The following is a 16,910-nucleotide window of genomic DNA, read 5'->3' on the forward strand; positions in this document are numbered from 1 at the left end:
CCAATAGCCAACTGGACTTAAGGGCATCAGCACTGAAGGTGAAAGCTGACTAATGTTAACAGCTTCAAATACCTCGGAGCTATTGTCTCAGATGAGGGAACGAAACCTGAACTACTGGCCCGAAAAGCACAGTCCACAGCAGCCCTTTCAAAATTTAAAATAATATGGCAAGACAAAGACTTTGCCTTCGGCAACAAAATCAGACTGATGCGCCCTGGTCATGTCCAGATTTTTTATGCTTGTGAGTCTTGGACACTGACTGCAGAGCTAGAGAGGAGAATCCTAGCAATGGAATTGAGATGCTACAGAAGGATCCTAGGTATCACGTTCAAAAACCGCATCACAAACCAAGAGATTAGAGACAGGGTTACTGCAGCGATTGGACCCCCATGATGACCTGCTAACTATCTTTAAAAAAACGCAACCTTAAAATCTATGGCCATATTACAAGATCTTTGGGGCTCGCAAAGACCTTCCTTCAGGGAACAGTACCAGGAAAAAGAAGAAGAGGCAGACAGAGAAAGCGAAGGGAGGACAACATAAAAGAATGGACGGGCCTGCCATTGAAAGATGTTCTTAGGCAAAAGACAAAGAGAAATGTAGAAAGACGGCGGATGAGTCTTACATTGTGCCCCAACGGTCCAATAGACTAAGGGATAGCTAAGGGTAAATTAATCGGTAAAACTTCCCATCGAAGGACCCTTTTGAAGAATGTTACGCAAGTGGTAGCACCACTTATGCTTAGCTTATTATTATCCTGTTAAAATGATTCAATCGGAGAGTCATACTCTAAAAAATAAAACGAGGGCAGAAAAAATGTATTTAAATACGTATTTAAAATAAACAAAACAGTTAACACATGCTTACATTTATTTTTATTTTTTTTTAGCATAGAGACGTATAATTAATTAATAATATATTAATTAAAATTCCCCAATTAAAAATAAAATACCAACTAAACATTAATATTATTCCAAAAATAATTTGTAGAAAACAATCTAGATCTATATTACATAGATCTAAGATTTACTAAAAGAGGAGAGAGAGAGAGAGAGGGACAGTGACTGGGAGAGCGCGCGCGCGCCGGCGAGGTCACGTCAGTGCGTCATCATACGTGCGGATAGACAGCTGCCAAATAATTGACTGAAAAACTAGGGGCATTCGATGGGAAGTCTTACCAATTAATCAATTAATTATTGGTAATATTTTATATCAAATAAGGGAAATAACTTCCACATTATTGAGATATACAGTTTTAAGTACGGAGTTCTTTAAATTAGATAAGCTTTTTTTTTTATAAATATTTTTATTCTGAATTGAATTATCTTCAAATTTTTCAGAGCTATTATTATAGATAGCATAGATTGCACGTGAGTGGACAGCTGTATGCCATGTAGTCTTGTAGAATCTCACAGTAGCCAAAGTATCTTAGTTCCTCACACTGTAAAAGTCTATCGCGACACATTTCTGGACACGAGCCACAAGAAACTGGACACGAGGCTCTAACATCGTACCTGGTCTGACAAAGTCTGAGCTTCGAATAATACTGACATGTTTCATCTGCATCCAAGCAAGCTGGTTCAGGCGTCGGTTCTGGAAGGATTGGGTTCGGGGTTCTTGGTCTTATGACCTCAGGGGTTGATGACACTCGAGAAATCCCTTTTGATGCTTCACATCTCGTGACCACCGTGGACGAATCTCCAGGACACCAGCAGTTGCAATCTTGGCCAATAAACCCTTGCTCCGGGCATTTGACAAACGGACAGCCTTCCTGGCATGTGTACATTAAGTTTGCTAACTTGATATCCATGAAGCTCAGACCTTTGCTGTTTCCAATGACGTCCTGAAAGCTGGGGTTTTTGGTTCTGATGGTGGTGAGCCCATTTTTGGAGAAGTACGTACTCCCGTAGTGCATAACGCTGGTGTAGTCGTATGGGACTCTGAACGTGTCCACGCTTGATAGAGGAATCTTTTCGAAGTTGCTCAGCTTGTTCGACTCCACGTTCTCCGTGACGATGGTGATGTAGTCGTCGCGGTCAGGGCGGCTCTGCTCGTGGAAGAACCCCACGGCGTGACCGAGCTCGTGCACCACGATAGGCTTAAGCACACACCCTGGCGCCAGGCTCAGAAACTGGGCGCCGCCGTTCATTCCGATGTACGAATAGCAGCCGTCGCCGCTGCCGATGACGAGGAAGTTAACATCCTCGTTTGATGCCTTTCTGAACCTGACGCAGGTATACGTTTCCCATTCCTCCATTGAATCCTTGATGACCTGCTCGTCTTCCAAGGTAAAGATAGGCAACATTTTATAAGGAATTATCTTGTTGGGCCAGCGAAACACTGGTGTCTTGAGAGCTTTGCGTTTCTTCCTTTGGGATTTTCCGGCAACTGGCGGCGTTCTGTCGCTGTTAGTCTAGATGTAAGTGAAAAAATGTATAAGAAAATGTTCAACATATTCAAATTTATAAAACTCAAAATTTGTAGAATAAGTAATGAAACTAAAACATCTATTATAAAGATAACGCTCGATGTTACCGTAAAGAAAAATAAAGAATTTTTTAATTCTATGTTTTTGTATAAGGCAATTATGATTACATTAAAACAGGGAATAATAAAAACATCTAAAAAGGATTGCAGCATAGATGCTTTCAACCATAAGTTGAAAACAAGATAACAATGACAGATTGTGTGGAAACACAAACTCAAAATCGTCCCCCGAAGTGGTCCTCTTAGGTAAAAGGGCAAGTTTCAATATTTTCAGAATGAATATCAGAAAGTATGAACTACAACCAGCTCTTCGTCGATACGAAAAGAAGAGACGAGCGCGTGTCGAAAGTGTTACAGATACTGTCATAATGACTGTTGGACTAACGACATGTATCTATATGAAACACTACTTATTAATTGTTGTCTTATAAATTATTATCGACATATATCTATGTTAAATAGATTTTTTTCTTTAAATAACAACAACATTTCGTTAGAAATGTAAGTAGCTAGTATGACAGAAAGTACTTAATTTAGTAGTTAGTAATACACTTTAGTTTTTATTAATTTTTTTTACTAAAAATCTAAAACCATTTGCAAAAATATGTTAATTAATCATCTCCCTTACTAAGTAGTCTCCCATGTGTTTTTTTACTATTAAAAGTGAATAGTTGTAAAAAAAAAAAAGAAAAAGTGTATTTTTTATGAAAAAACTGCTTGCATTGTTGATTCTAAAAATAAAATTTTTCGATTTCAGAAAAAAAAATCATTAATTAAAACTTTGAAAGATCTAAAATATCTTGATAGGCCTATCGGATTTTAAATATCTGTTCTAGTTTATGAGATCTAAACGGGACGGACGATCGGACGGACAGACAGTCAACACAAAACTAATAGCGTCTATTCCTATTTCGAGGGCCGCTAAAGTAGGCTTTTGACCAAGAAAAGAATGATGACATATATGGCGGACTTTCGGCGCTGAGAATAACGGGCCCTGACAACCACTCCAAATACCTCTCAGGTATGCACAGCAGTGCGACAATGGCTAAAAAACTAGCCAGGGCCCGAACTCTAGGTAGGTAGCAATGTCTCGACTGGTGGGACCCATTAGTCTAACATGGAACTATTAAAAATATTGCCAAGTACAAAAAAATCTTTGAAACATTAGTCTTGGCATGACTAGACGAAGTGGCCCCATCCATGGGTCGCTGCTGTTGGATCTGTGGACGAAAACTGTGCTACTAAAGACAAAGGCTTCAAGAACCCACTATGTTTTCAGAAGTGACAACAAAAGCTAAAAACAGGGCGTTTGGCGGGCGGCCAAGCTCCTTCGGGGCCGTCGACCCATGACATACAACTCTAAACCTCAACTGGCAACCCCACTACATTCCCAGAAAGACAAAAAAGACAATAGACCAATTCCTTATTTCATACGGCAGGACTAATTCAAATAAGTGCTCTTTCTTTTGTTAGTGTCTTGATTTACCATGACTTGACGTGAATGAATCAACGCGACTGACTCCTCTTATTATATATCACTATTGAGTAGAACTTGTGGACAATAAAATAAAGCAAAGAGTAACATACCTTGATGTAACGATACTGGTCAGAAGTAAGCACTATATCCATCTCGTAGATCATTACCGAGGAATGAGGACTCGCCCCTCGGTGGCCTGGCCTTGAATTGGCAACACTACTGATGATCTGGTCAATAGTCAGGTTGGATATAACACCTTCTAGGTTGACCTATGGTGAAACACAATATTTCGTATGGTAAGTGCTACATAATTTTAGTAAGTATTTGACGTGATAAGGAACATATATCAAGCAATACTAAAAAAAAAAAGCTTTTAAGAGCTTTTCACAGTTGACTGCACATTGTCCAGTGGACTGGCCAAATAGGGTAGAAAAGAAATTAATATGGCGTAAAGAACGCCATATTGATTTTTTAAATCCAAAAAAAAATAAAAAATCATCCTATTAGGTAATTAATTAGAGATAAAAACAATCATTTTTTAATACGTGATAAGGGAGATAAATATAGCAGTATTAAAATATTTGGCAGTGATTGTGCGGTTCTTCTAATTATATTAGCATTTTTTTACAGACGTATTTTTTTTTTTTTATTTTGCTTGTTTAGGATCGAGTTTCAACGCATTAAATGTCAATCAACTTGTTTTTTTTTCGACGCTAAGTGTATCATTTAACCCTCTAGATGCGTGTGGTAGTTTAGCCTCTAAACAATAGAATTGTAACTCCATTTTGTATGCACTCTTGTAAAGAAAAAGCTCAGCACTTTCAGGGTGTGAGTAGCTTTGAGGGACTAAATCCTCTAGATAATACCAATATCTCAAGTCTCACTAGAAACAGATACAGAATGACACAGATAGAAGTAATGGGAAAAGTTATGAGTAACTTATATGGACCAAAAGAGAATTATTGTACACTTCTGGCTAAAAATAGGTCAAACTCCTGAATGATATCTACGGCTAATCCAAAAACACTTTGAACTTGTCTCCATAGTTGATAACATGAACATTTATTGAAGCCAACTAAGGACAACAGCATTCCAGATAATTATGACTTGTCTGTAGGAGTGAGCACGAAATGATCTGGCGCAAAAACAGGAATACATATTTTTATTTTAATTTAAAAAAAAACTATTAGAGATTTTCATATATGGCGGGAAAACTATAAATAGCTCGCTTTTTGGTGTATCCGGTGAACGAAATAAAGGAAAAGTTGACAACCTATGTGTTTTTTTTTAAAGGTACATGATAATTTCTGTGCACGTTTTAGTATTGCAGAGCCTAATATCCTAAGCACAAAATTATTTTAATATGAATGAATTATTTGATTTTCACTCTGAATAAAAAATTATTTAAAAACAAACGGGCACCTAGCTAGTGGCACTAAAGCAGATTTTATGCAACGATCAACGCATCGACATATCTTAAAATTTGAGATATATTTTTGTGGGTATATAGTTGGCAACAGTTCCATTTAGCGTCCTTGACATTGCTTAGTTTATCGTGAAAATCTCCACTAGAAAGACCATATAACGTTGTACATACCAATAATAGCATAAGTTCTAAGTAAAGACAAATCATCTTGACGGTCAGATAGACTTGTACTTGGCTCTGACTCTGGACATAGCTCTATTCAATGTCAAACAGTCAGGTAAGTGTATTTTATTACACTCTAAGCTTCTCCTGTCCTTATTACTTTGGCTGCATGTCAAATTAGTTCAATTTCATGGTCATCATTGCTTAGATAAGTTCCGTTTTGTTTACTCCACTCTTTGATATATCCAGACATCCAAGTAAGAAATTAATTGAAGCAACATTAAATCCATCATTCCTAAAGCATGTTGGGGCGTTTCCAGAAAAAAAAGGTCTTACGTTTCGCTAATGTGAACCAAACAGGTCGCAATATAAAAAAATTGATCCCGCCCGAAACATGATTCAAAGTCCAGCGGAAAATTTTGTTTTTTCATTTTCAAAAACACAATAGTGCACATTAATTTTATGATTGAAAATTCCTAGTTGCTGAGCAAGCTTGAGTTATTTGAAGTAAACAAATTAAACAAGGGGGGTAGAGGAGTACGGGGGGGGGGGACTTAAGTCGTTTAGAAAGAAAAACAAAACCTTGTGTGAACCTGAGATCAAAACTTTTCCCGCCTCTTTGTGATAACAGGCAGCTCTTTCACAACCCGCCTACAGATATTTATAATTCAAAATAATTTTAGCTAAGTTCCGATTGGCTTGTGTTGGCTAAGGGAAGCTACTCCTTTTATTAAGCACCCCATTTCTTTTCAGTTTCTACAGCTATACAAGACGGTTGTTTAAAAATGATTATGAAAACCAAGTGACCTACTTTGGTAAAAGAAACAGAAAGCTTGCCTTGTAAACATATTTACATGTAAACTCAAACCTAAGTAATGCAGTACTGAAAATTAAACTACTGTATATTTTCTATACAGGCATATACTCCCGCAAGCAGTAAATCACTGCTTTTAAGTCTATCGTAATGCAGGCCCTCAAATTGAGGTGATATACTCACAGTTAGGGACATTGTGCAGGTGCACTACAGATTACTTTGAATGCAGCTGTAGGTTTCAAACTGCATTTAGTGTCACATCAAAAGGAAATGGTGTGTTTGATATTATCGTTCGTTAGGTTTCACATTCATTTAGTAGTAGGAAAACATTCGACTAAACAAATGACTTATTTGAAGTCTCTAAGTGATGTTCCTCAATAGAGTTTAAAGATAGGGAGGACTTTCTTATGAACTCGAGGATGGCTTTTAAGTCCAATCATCTCTTCATTTGTATCTATTTGACGTGTTTTCTAGCTTCATTACTACACCCTTATTCAACTCTTACCTTCATGGAATCTGAAACCTTCTAAGTGGGCTAACAAAAAAATGGACACTGGTCTCAAAGAAAAGGCTCTAACGATTTTCATAGACATTTGAGAGTTGTATATTGGGAAAAAATTACTAGCTCGTTGGCCACCCTGGGAAAACTCGTAGTTTGACCGTTATAATTTTTCCAAAAAAAAAAAGAAAAGAAATAAATTTAAATTTGGCTAGAGAACGAGAAATTGTTTATCTTGAATGGACATTACGTTTTTTGGGAATTTCCACATTTCGCACATTGTTTTCTAAGTCTAAGACTAAAAGCCTATGCTCAACTAGGAGTAAGGGGAGGGGTGTGTGGTGGAGTAAACATTTGCTAGTAAATGAGAGAAAAATAGTCGAGATGTAAGTTGTAGAAATGAAGTTATATTAAGTTCAAGTTCAGACCTTGAGATCTATGGGGGCTGGTCTTTTTTTTTTTTAAATATATTTTTTATGTTTTTCTTTATTATCTATTTGGACAATTTTTTCTAGCTATATTTATATATATTCGACATGTTTTCTAGCCATATTTATATCTATTTGACATGTTTTCTAGCCATATTTATATCTATTTGACATATTTTCTAGCTATATTCATATCTATTTGACATGTGTTCAAGCTATATTTATATCTGTTTGACATGTTTTCTGGCTATATTTATATCTATTTGACATATTTCCTAGCTATATTTATATCTATTTGGATGTTTTCTAGCTATATTTATATCTATTTGACATATTTCCTAGCTATATTTATATCTATTTGAAATGTTTTCTAGCCATATTTATATCTATTTGACATATTTCCTAGCTATATTTATATCTATTTGAAATGTTTTCTAGCTATATTTATATCTATTTGACATGTTTTCTAGCTATATTCATATCTATTTGACATGTGTTCAAGCTATATTTATATCTGTTTGACATGTTTTCTGGCTATATTTATATCTATTTGAAATGTTTTCTAGCCATATTTATATCTATTTGACATGTTTTCTAGCTATATTTATATATTCGACATGTTTTCTAGCCATATTTATATCTATTTGACTTGTTTTCTAGGTATGTTTATATTATCTATTTGACATGTTTTCTAGCTATATTTATATCTATTTGACATGTTTTCTAGCTATATTTATATATATTTGACATGTTTTCTAGCCATATTTTCTAGGTATGTTTATATCATCTATTTGTCATGTTTTCTAGCTATATTTATATCTAGTTGACATGTTTTCTAGCCATATTTATATCTATATGACATGTTTACTAGCTTTATTATATACAATTGATAAGTTACTTTTTTTCTATAATGTTATTAAATCAGTTCTTTAAAAAGTCCAGCTCTCCTAATGTATTAAGGCAGAGAACTTCTTAAGTCCTCAGCTAGACAGGTTGTCGCTGACATCAAAACATATTGACAACATGCTTCCACTGGGTTCATGAAATTTAAGATGAGACTCACTGAATAAAAACACAACAACAATACAACAAACAAATGGGTGTCAAAGAGGTGATAGTGGCTGACCTGTTCATAAGCTGTTTGTGTGAAGTTGTACCGACAGGGTAGCGCTAATGGACAGTCAAACAATTGACTTCAAAAGACCTCATCCTGCTCTTAGCCGAGCATACCCATTAAGAAACTATAATTAGAAGCAATTGCAGTCAAGGGCCTTCAAAATGCAAATCACGGCTCAAAAGCTGTTGTTACTAGGATTTATATAATGTTATTGTTAATTAGATAGAAAGTTGTTATAGATGTCAATAACTTCATCATTAAGCAGTGTTGAGGGGTGAAGCTGAGATGGACATGTAGAAGACGAGACAAAACATCATATATGTTATGCATATACCTATCTACCAATATTATATCAACTATTTCTGTCGGGGGAAAAGTTTGCACACGTTAATCCTCCAGCGCCCCGTCATTATTGAAACGGAAATTTCGTGCAATTATTTCTTGTACCAAACAAAGCAAGAAAAATTAACCAATTAGCTAATTAACTATTTCTAATTAATAAGTTTGTTTCGTATCAAACAAAGGAAAGAAATGGAACTTCACTGATGTGATACGTTGCTTTTATAAAGCTTTCATTGTAACATTGATACAGATACCTCCTTCTTTCTCACCCCCCGCCCCCGCCATTTTCCCAACTGGTCCAGACAAGCGATTGGATCATAGATATTCAGAAAGCTAAAACCATGAAATTGTGATAAACAAACACAATTGGTAAAAACATTTCTAATCGCAAACATTTATTATTATTATTGTAGCTCTATTACATATTTAATTAAATGATTGATCCAAACTAATACTTAAACTTAAAATAAGCTTTGGTTTTTTTTTTTAAGTATTTGTTTCTTGTTTTGTTTAGTGTTAATCATATGACATTGGGGGTACTGGGTTCGAATCTCGGTGAAGACTAGGTTTTGAATTTCAGAATTTTTAGGGCTTCCATGAGTCTACCCCTCCAATGGGTACCTGACATTAATTGGGGAAAGTAATGGCGGATGGTCGTTGTGCTGGCCACATGGCATCCTGCTCGTTAACCGTAAGCCAAAGAAACAGATGCCCTTAACATTATCTGCCCTATAGGTCACAAGTTCTGAAAGGGGAACTTTACTTTTTTATGTCCGAGGGAAGTGCGAATAGGGACGTCCTTCATAACCTGGCGTCATACTTTCAGAGAATTGAACACCGGCTGGGAAAAGGCTACAGGCGCTGCTAGTGACAGATCTCTATGAAGACAGCTTGCCGCCCAATGCGCCTTAAGCCTTGGGAAGTCCTAAGTCTAAATCTGAGTATTTACCTATCATAGAGACTTAAGCCTGGTAGTATCGAGGCATTTTTAATATAAGTATTTTTTTTAACTATTATTATTGCACTAACCTATTCAGCGCAATCTTGGTTTTGTAGCCTATTTAATTGTTAACTAGTTAAGTAAATCAATGACCATGGTCGATACCCAAAATCTGGAGCAGTGTTTCTCACCCTGGGTAACGCATACATTCAAAAGATAGGTTGAGGTTGGGGTAAACCTGTTAAGAAGATCATTTCTTATGCAGGCAAATTCTTCCCCAAGACCTGGGCATTTCGTTATTAATGTAAGACTATGTGAGGAAAACCCACGAGAGACTATCTCCTCACGGATAATAGAGATTATTATTATGTTAGGAACGAAAATTCATTCTCTGGCACTGCCAGCCAGAGCCAGGGGTCGTGTTTCGTTAAAGTGAAACAAAATTCAATGTAGTCTCTTAATCAGTATCCGCTGAGGGCTTTTCTGGTGATATGGCAGGTCTGCAGAAGTTACGCCCTCTGACAGGCAACGAGGATGTTCCTAGGAATGCCAAGGGCCTTGAATGTATCTGTGAGGTCAGTTGTTATTATCCCCTCGGTTGATATAACAATCAGGTATATTGATTTGGATAACTTCCATAAACGCTTAATCTCGTTGTTTTTGTATTTCAGTTTTTCTTATTGTCCACTTCCGATTTTATTATAGTTTAGAAGAAAAACAAGCAAAAAAAAATATATTTAAAAAAGCTTAAGTAGAAGAATTGTGTATTTATAGCCATGTGTAAGATCTATCACACTCAATTAGTATCAAACTAAATTAATTAATTACCATTAATTAATTAATTGCTTAATTCTTTGATTTATTCATAGTTTGTTAAGAACATTAAATAATTGTGCAAAGTTTCAACTCGATCAGAAATTGGGAAGTGGGAGAAATAACGTACTTGACAGACATACAGACGGAGTGAGTTGATAGAAGCTTTGTACAAATCAGCTTGGGCTACAGTTCTAGAGCCTTTTTGACACTTACATTGGCTTGGCTTTGTACAAATCAGCTTGGGCTACAGATCTAGAGCCTCTATGATACTTACATTGGCTGGACGTGACAGTGTTCTTTCAGTGTTGCTTGTATTTCATAAATTGTTTTCATAGGTGGAGCATTATGATCAACCAACAGTGAATAGGAGGGAACCTTCCGCCATTCGTCTTCAACACCTGGGTCGGCCAATGCGTTATGTATGCTCAGGGGCGGAGCTTAACGGAGAAACCCTGACATTTCGATCTCCCGTCCTCGACCACTTACTGTGATTGTGATTCATGATAAAAATTGAAAAGGAAGGGGGGTCTCAAATATTTCCCAACTTAAAGATACCTCTTGAAGTTAATCGTGTTGGGCAGGTTTAGGAAGCCCTATGTTCTTGACCTGTCTGGTGACATGCATTACTCACAACTGCTACAACCAGTCTCTGTCCAGATGTTTTGCTAGAGATAATTGAGCCTCTCAGGCCATCACTCCATTGGAGTTTAACAAGAAGTAGAAAGTGAATTATACTTAAAATAGACAAATTTGTGATTCGGCTGCATTAATATAAGAGATGATAAGAGAATGGCCATTATGAATATGTTTGACAAATTTGAAAAAAAAAATAATTTTAATATTCAGACTTTTGGAGCTGTTTTGTAACTACCATTACAACCCTCATCAACCAGAGCCAACTCGCACTAGTATACAACCGCATACACTCACACGCCCGCGAAAGCACACACTTACGTAGTTTTCATCACTTCAATAAGAAAAACCATTTTGATTAGGTAGTGAATTAAAGGCAGATAAGTGATGCAAGGGACACCATCGGATTGGTTGATCCTTCAGCGAAATTAATTATGAAAAATGCAATAAAGAATTATTCCTCTGTCGTTCTTCTGTTGTTTTTTACTGTTGTGCTTTTTTCGCTTTTCTGTTGCTTTACTGTTGTTTTGCTGTGGTTTTTACTGTTGTTTTTCTGTTGTTTTGCTGTGGTTTTTCTATTGTTTTTCTGTTGTTTTGCTGTTGTTTTTCTATTGTTTTTCTGTTGTTTTGCTGTTGTTTTTCTGACGTTTTTCTGATGTTGTTTTGCTGTTGTTTTGGTGTGGTTTTTCTGTTGTTTTTCTGTTGTTTTTCTATTGTTTTTCTGTTGTTTTGCTGTTGTTTTGCTGTTGTTTTTCTATTGTTTTTCTGTTGTTTTGCTGTTGTTTTGCTGTTTTTCTGTTGTTTTGTGGTTGTATTGCTGTTGTTTTGCTGTTGTTTTGCTGTTTTTCTGTTGTTTTGTGGTTGTATTGCTGTTGTTTTGCTTTTGTTTTTCTGTTGTTTTTCTGTGGTTTTTCTGTTGTTTTTCTGTTGTTTTGCTGTGGTTTTTCTGTTGTTTTGCTGTTTTTTTGCTGTTATTTTTCTGTTGTTTTTCTGTTGTTTTGCTGTTGTTTTGCTGTCGTTATTATGTTTTCTAAACTCCTTCCACGCTGTCTAAGGAGTATCCATAAGGTGCGTTGGTCCGACCACATACCAGACACATACATCTCAAAGCCGTCCAACATGCACAGTATCAATGCGACAGTAAAAAGGTCCCAACTTCGATGGGCGGGACATGTAGTCCGCATGCCATACAATCGCCTTCCCAAGCGACTTCTGTACGGGGGGTTGTGTGCAGGAAAGCGCTCACAAGGAGGCCAATACAAGCGCTACAAAGACACTGTCAAGAGCTCCTTCAAGGAATGGGATATCGACATTCACGGCTGGGAAGCACTAGCTCTCGATCGCTCCTCGTGGCGTGAAGCTGTGAGTCTCGGAGTCTCAAGATTTGAAGCAAGAAGAATGCCAAACCAACAAAAAGCTGAGAGAAGAAGCAGGCCTATTTGCTACTGACCTAACAGCAGGCCTATTTGCTACTGACCTAACAGCAGGCCTATTTGCTACTGACCTAACAGCAGGCCTATTTGCTACTGACCTAACAGCAGGCCTATTTGCTACTGACCTAACAGCAGGCCTATTTGCTACTGACCTAACAGCAGGCCTATTTGCTACTGACCTAACAGCAGGCCTATTTGCTACTGACCTAACAGCAGGCCTATTTTCTACTGACCTAACAGCAGGCCTATTTGCTACTGACCTAACAGCAGGCCTATTTGCTACTGACCTAACAGCAGGCCTATTTGCAACTGACCTAACAGCAGGCCTATTTGCAACTGACCTATCAGCAGGCCTATTTGTTACTGACATAACCCACCCATGCCACATATGCGGCCGGTTTTTTATAGCGAGGATTTTACTTTATAGCCATCTTCGAGTCCACAGGAAATGAGAAATGTGATCATCTTCGACCACGAAGGACGAGCTCTATATGTTTTTCTGTACTTTTGCTGTCGTTCTCATGTTGTATATCTGTTGTTCTATTTTTGTCACAAAAAAAAGTTAAATTAAACAAACTTTTAAAAAAATTAACAAAAGCCAGTTAATTCTTGTCATTTACTTTATTTTCTTATATAACTTTGAAACTTTTGCTCCACGCCTGACATTCAACGCGGACTCACACTCAGAGCACATCAACGCTATTCTTGAAACATATAGCAACACATTGACTAACATTGTAACTCACGAGACAACGGGGCGACTTCCCGTACAGCTTGAAAAAGAGTTACGTACATAACAATCTATATATATATATATATAGGTCTGTGATCTGATCATCATCGGATAAGACTTTGTTTCCGTTTTCCAGTCTAGGTATAATATATATAGGTCTGTGTTTATATTATTATTATTACGCTCTTGTCATTGTTTAGAATTGACACTTTATCATGAAAATATCCAATACAGCCTAAAAAAACAACCCTCTTTCTTGTTCATATTTTATAAAAAGCTTTTCGGGTGTCTTGGGCCAGTAGAATGGTGTGGTCATAAGAACACGCCAACTGGCAAGGCCGGATTTTAATAGGCTTTTATGAAAGCTTTAATAAAAATCCATTAATTAATAATAATACTCATAATACTACTCATATCTAAAAGCATGCCATATAAGGAGGGTAGAGCCTTTGGTTGGGGCAATGCCATAAATCAACAGTGTTGGTAACCATAAGATTTCAAATATTGTCAGTAAAAATGCGAACGAAATTTTTTTTTAGAAAAACGTAAAAATTTTCCACTACTCGAAAATTGCATATTTTGTTATCTCTATTTGAGAGTTTTTGGATTCCTCGAGGTAGTTGCCTTGGCATGCCCTTCCTGAAATCGAGATCATTTGTCATAGTGGCGCTCAGTGTAGACCAATAGTTCGTCGCCACGTCGTATAGACCTCTGACGTGGAAACGAGCTACTGGCCTCCAGGCTGTGACGTAGCAGGTAAGTGTTCAAGCCTTCTATAACGATTTGTCTAGCTCAGCGGTTCTCAACCTTTTAAACTCAGCGACCCATTTTTACAATCCCCCACTCTGCCGCGACCCCCCCCACACACACACACACATACAGCAATAGAAAAGTAGACAATACTAATCCATATTTTCGATGGTCTTAGGTGACCCCTTGCAAATGGTAAATCGACCCCCAAGGGGGTCGCGACCCACAGGTTGAGAACCCCTGGTCTAGCTTAATTCCAGTTCTGCCAACAGGAAATGATTCTTGCATTATAAATTCGTTTAACGCCCTGGAGGAGCCTTCAGAGGTCGCCCCTCTCACTTAGTAAGAGCTGATTCTGGTAGACTTTAACGGTATATGACACACATTTCAATTATAAAAATAAATGCATGTAAAAGAAATAAGATAAAAGTGTTTTTTTTTAAATATATATGAACATTTCTGAAAAAATATATTTCTAAGTCAAGGGTCACAACAAGGTCAGAAACCAACAGACAACAATAGGCACCAGGCTAGAAGCTATGAGTTTGGCGCCAGTATTTTCTTCTTTAGGCTTAGTGTCAATATTTATAAAGCTGCCACACATGTTGCATGTAGCTTGGCAGTTGGTCCTCATGAAGTTGGTGTAGAATCCGGTGCACATGCCTCTTCTCTTAAGCTCTGCGCAATTTTTCTTGATGTCTTTGCAGTCGCTGCTGACCGAGCCGGATCCGGGCTCACAGCTCCGACATGAGGCTCTGCAGTAGGTCTTGACGTAAGTGTTGGTCCTGCAGTAGCCGGCCTCAGCCCAGGGCTGGCAGTACTTGTTCATGTCGACGCAGGCTGACGCGTTGGATGTGGTGGATGTCACGGGCTTGGGCGTTGTCTGCACGACCCCGGTGCTTTCGCACTGTTGAATAGGTCTTCCTGGGCACCAGCATCTGCAGTCTTTGCCCGGGAACCCAGGCTCGGGGCATTGGATGTTGCCGCAGGATTCGCTGCATTTGTACATCAGGTTAGCCAATTTAATATCGAAAAAGCTCATACCATCGCGGTTGCCTATGACGTTTTGATACTGCGGATCTTTGGTCTTGATGGTAAGGTGCCCATTGAAGGAGAATGCGTAGCCTCCATAGTGCATGACACTCCTGTAGTCGTAAGGCACCCCGTGCGTGTCCACCGCCTCCACCGGATATTTCTTAAAGTTGTTCATCAGTCCCGCCTGGATGTTCGTCTCGTTAATCGTCACGAAGTCGTCCCTGTCGGGGCGGTTCTGCTCGTGGTGGAACCCGACCGCGTGGCCCAGCTCATGAACAATGATGCCTTTGACCCTACAACCTCCAGCGAGCCCCAAGGTCTGGGGCCCACCGATCATCCCCACGTTAGAATAGCATCCGCCGCCGTTGTTAATACTGACGTAGTTGTTTTCGGAGCTGGTGGCCCTTCTGAAGGTGAGACATGTGTAGTTCTGCCACTCGGCGATAGCAGCATTGATCGCTAGCATGTCATTCTCGCTGAAAGTGTTGGAGACAATTCTGTACGGTATCTCCTTTTTAGGCCATAGGTAGGTTGTCCCTCTTACGGCTTTTCTTTTCTGTCTGCTCCCATCGCTGCCAGATTCCTGGGGATTAAATATACATGCATTTTCATCATACCAAATTTAGATCACATATTTAAACAATAACATTATTAACTAAGCAATGTTTATCATTCCGAGGTAGACTGCATTCGGATAGACTGGCAATGCATTAACTATGTTTGAAAATTCGAGCAATGTATGAACAGTTCACTAAAAAAAATCGAAAGTAAAATGTTTCTTAATTAAAAAGTAAAGATTGAGTAAATAAAGACATTGACCTTCAAAACTCCGAAGATCATGCATTTTTTGTGAGATGCAAGCCCATGTGGGATGTATGCGGACTTTCACGTGTCTAGAGCGAAAATAGGACAAGCAGATGAATGTAAGACTTATGAACAATTTCTGAACAAAGTTTTTACATTTGTTGCTGTTTTTTACGATGTAATCTTTTGGGAAAAAATAAATAAACAGAGGACAAGGGTAAAAAATACGCCCTGCAAAATACAGTACCTTAAGGCAGGCATTCATTGGAACCTGCAAAGAAAAAGGTCAGGCCTAAAATAACTGGAAGAGGTCAGCCATCAGCGAAGCTGAAGATATTGGAATGGAATTGGAGCAGATGAAGAAAAACTGCTCAGAACCGAGTTGGGTGAAGGAGGGCTGTTGCGACGCTATGCCCCCGTTAGGGTTCACATGATTAAGATGTCAAACTAACACCACACCTTCAAATTCATTTACAGCAAAATCTCAAAACTAATACGCAATGTCCTTTGTGCCGCAGGTTTATCTATTTACAATGTTCATATTAGCGACAGTTCAGTAAAAAAAATATAGAAACCTAGATTTACTAGGAGAATTAAACATTAAAAAAAAATACTCAAATAAACCCAATGATGCGGCCCCATACCTAGAGACAACACGCTTATTCGGCAGGTTTTCGAGAAATTGAAATCAATCGAGATGAGGAGACGTACGTTTAGAGGGAGCTTACATTTGATACCCTTTGGATAGTGAGGATTTGTAGCATAAACTATGCGATTACTTGTTCTTTATAAATTTCAAACAATCGAACGACAAGTAGGAGGGTTTACCACACGGGTGGCCAACCAATGGCGCATGCGCCAAAATTGTTGCGTTGTACGATTACAAGTGGCGCACTATACCCCTGAGATAAAGAAATAAAAAAAAAATGCCTTCTCGTTAAAAAATAATAAAAACCGATCTGCAGAGAATAGATTAATAAGATTTTAACTCATTAGCTGCTATGATGTCAAAGA

At 37.9% G+C, this 16,910-nt stretch overlaps 2 protein-coding genes across 2 annotated transcripts in view; both read right to left on the reverse strand.

The window, feature by feature from the left end:
- Positions 1 to 1,048: 1,048 nt before the first annotated feature.
- LOC106060332 (zinc metalloproteinase nas-13-like) lies at positions 1,049 to 6,034 on the reverse strand. Its single transcript, XM_056013496.1, has 3 exons — positions 5,562 to 6,034; positions 4,075 to 4,233; positions 1,049 to 2,413 (listed from the first exon to the last, which is right to left on the reverse strand). Exons 1-3 carry the CDS (start codon positions 5,595 to 5,597, stop codon positions 1,349 to 1,351), a joined length of 1,260 nt encoding a protein of 419 aa, XP_055869471.1. The 5' UTR covers positions 5,598 to 6,034; the 3' UTR covers positions 1,049 to 1,348.
- Positions 6,035 to 13,176: 7,142 nt separating this feature from the next.
- LOC106065139 (zinc metalloproteinase nas-14-like) overlaps positions 13,177 to 16,910 on the reverse strand; it is an 8,418-nt gene continuing 4,684 nt past the window's right edge. The window contains exon 3 of the mRNA XM_056014247.1: positions 13,177 to 15,675. Within this exon, the coding sequence (XP_055870222.1) occupies positions 14,545 to 15,675 (1,131 nt within the window). The 3' untranslated portion in view covers positions 13,177 to 14,544. The remainder of the gene's footprint in view (positions 15,676 to 16,910) is intronic.

This window comes from Biomphalaria glabrata, chromosome 16 (assembly GCF_947242115.1).
Source record: "Biomphalaria glabrata chromosome 16, xgBioGlab47.1, whole genome shotgun sequence".
In the NCBI taxonomy this organism is placed as follows: domain Eukaryota; kingdom Metazoa; phylum Mollusca; class Gastropoda; family Planorbidae; genus Biomphalaria; species Biomphalaria glabrata.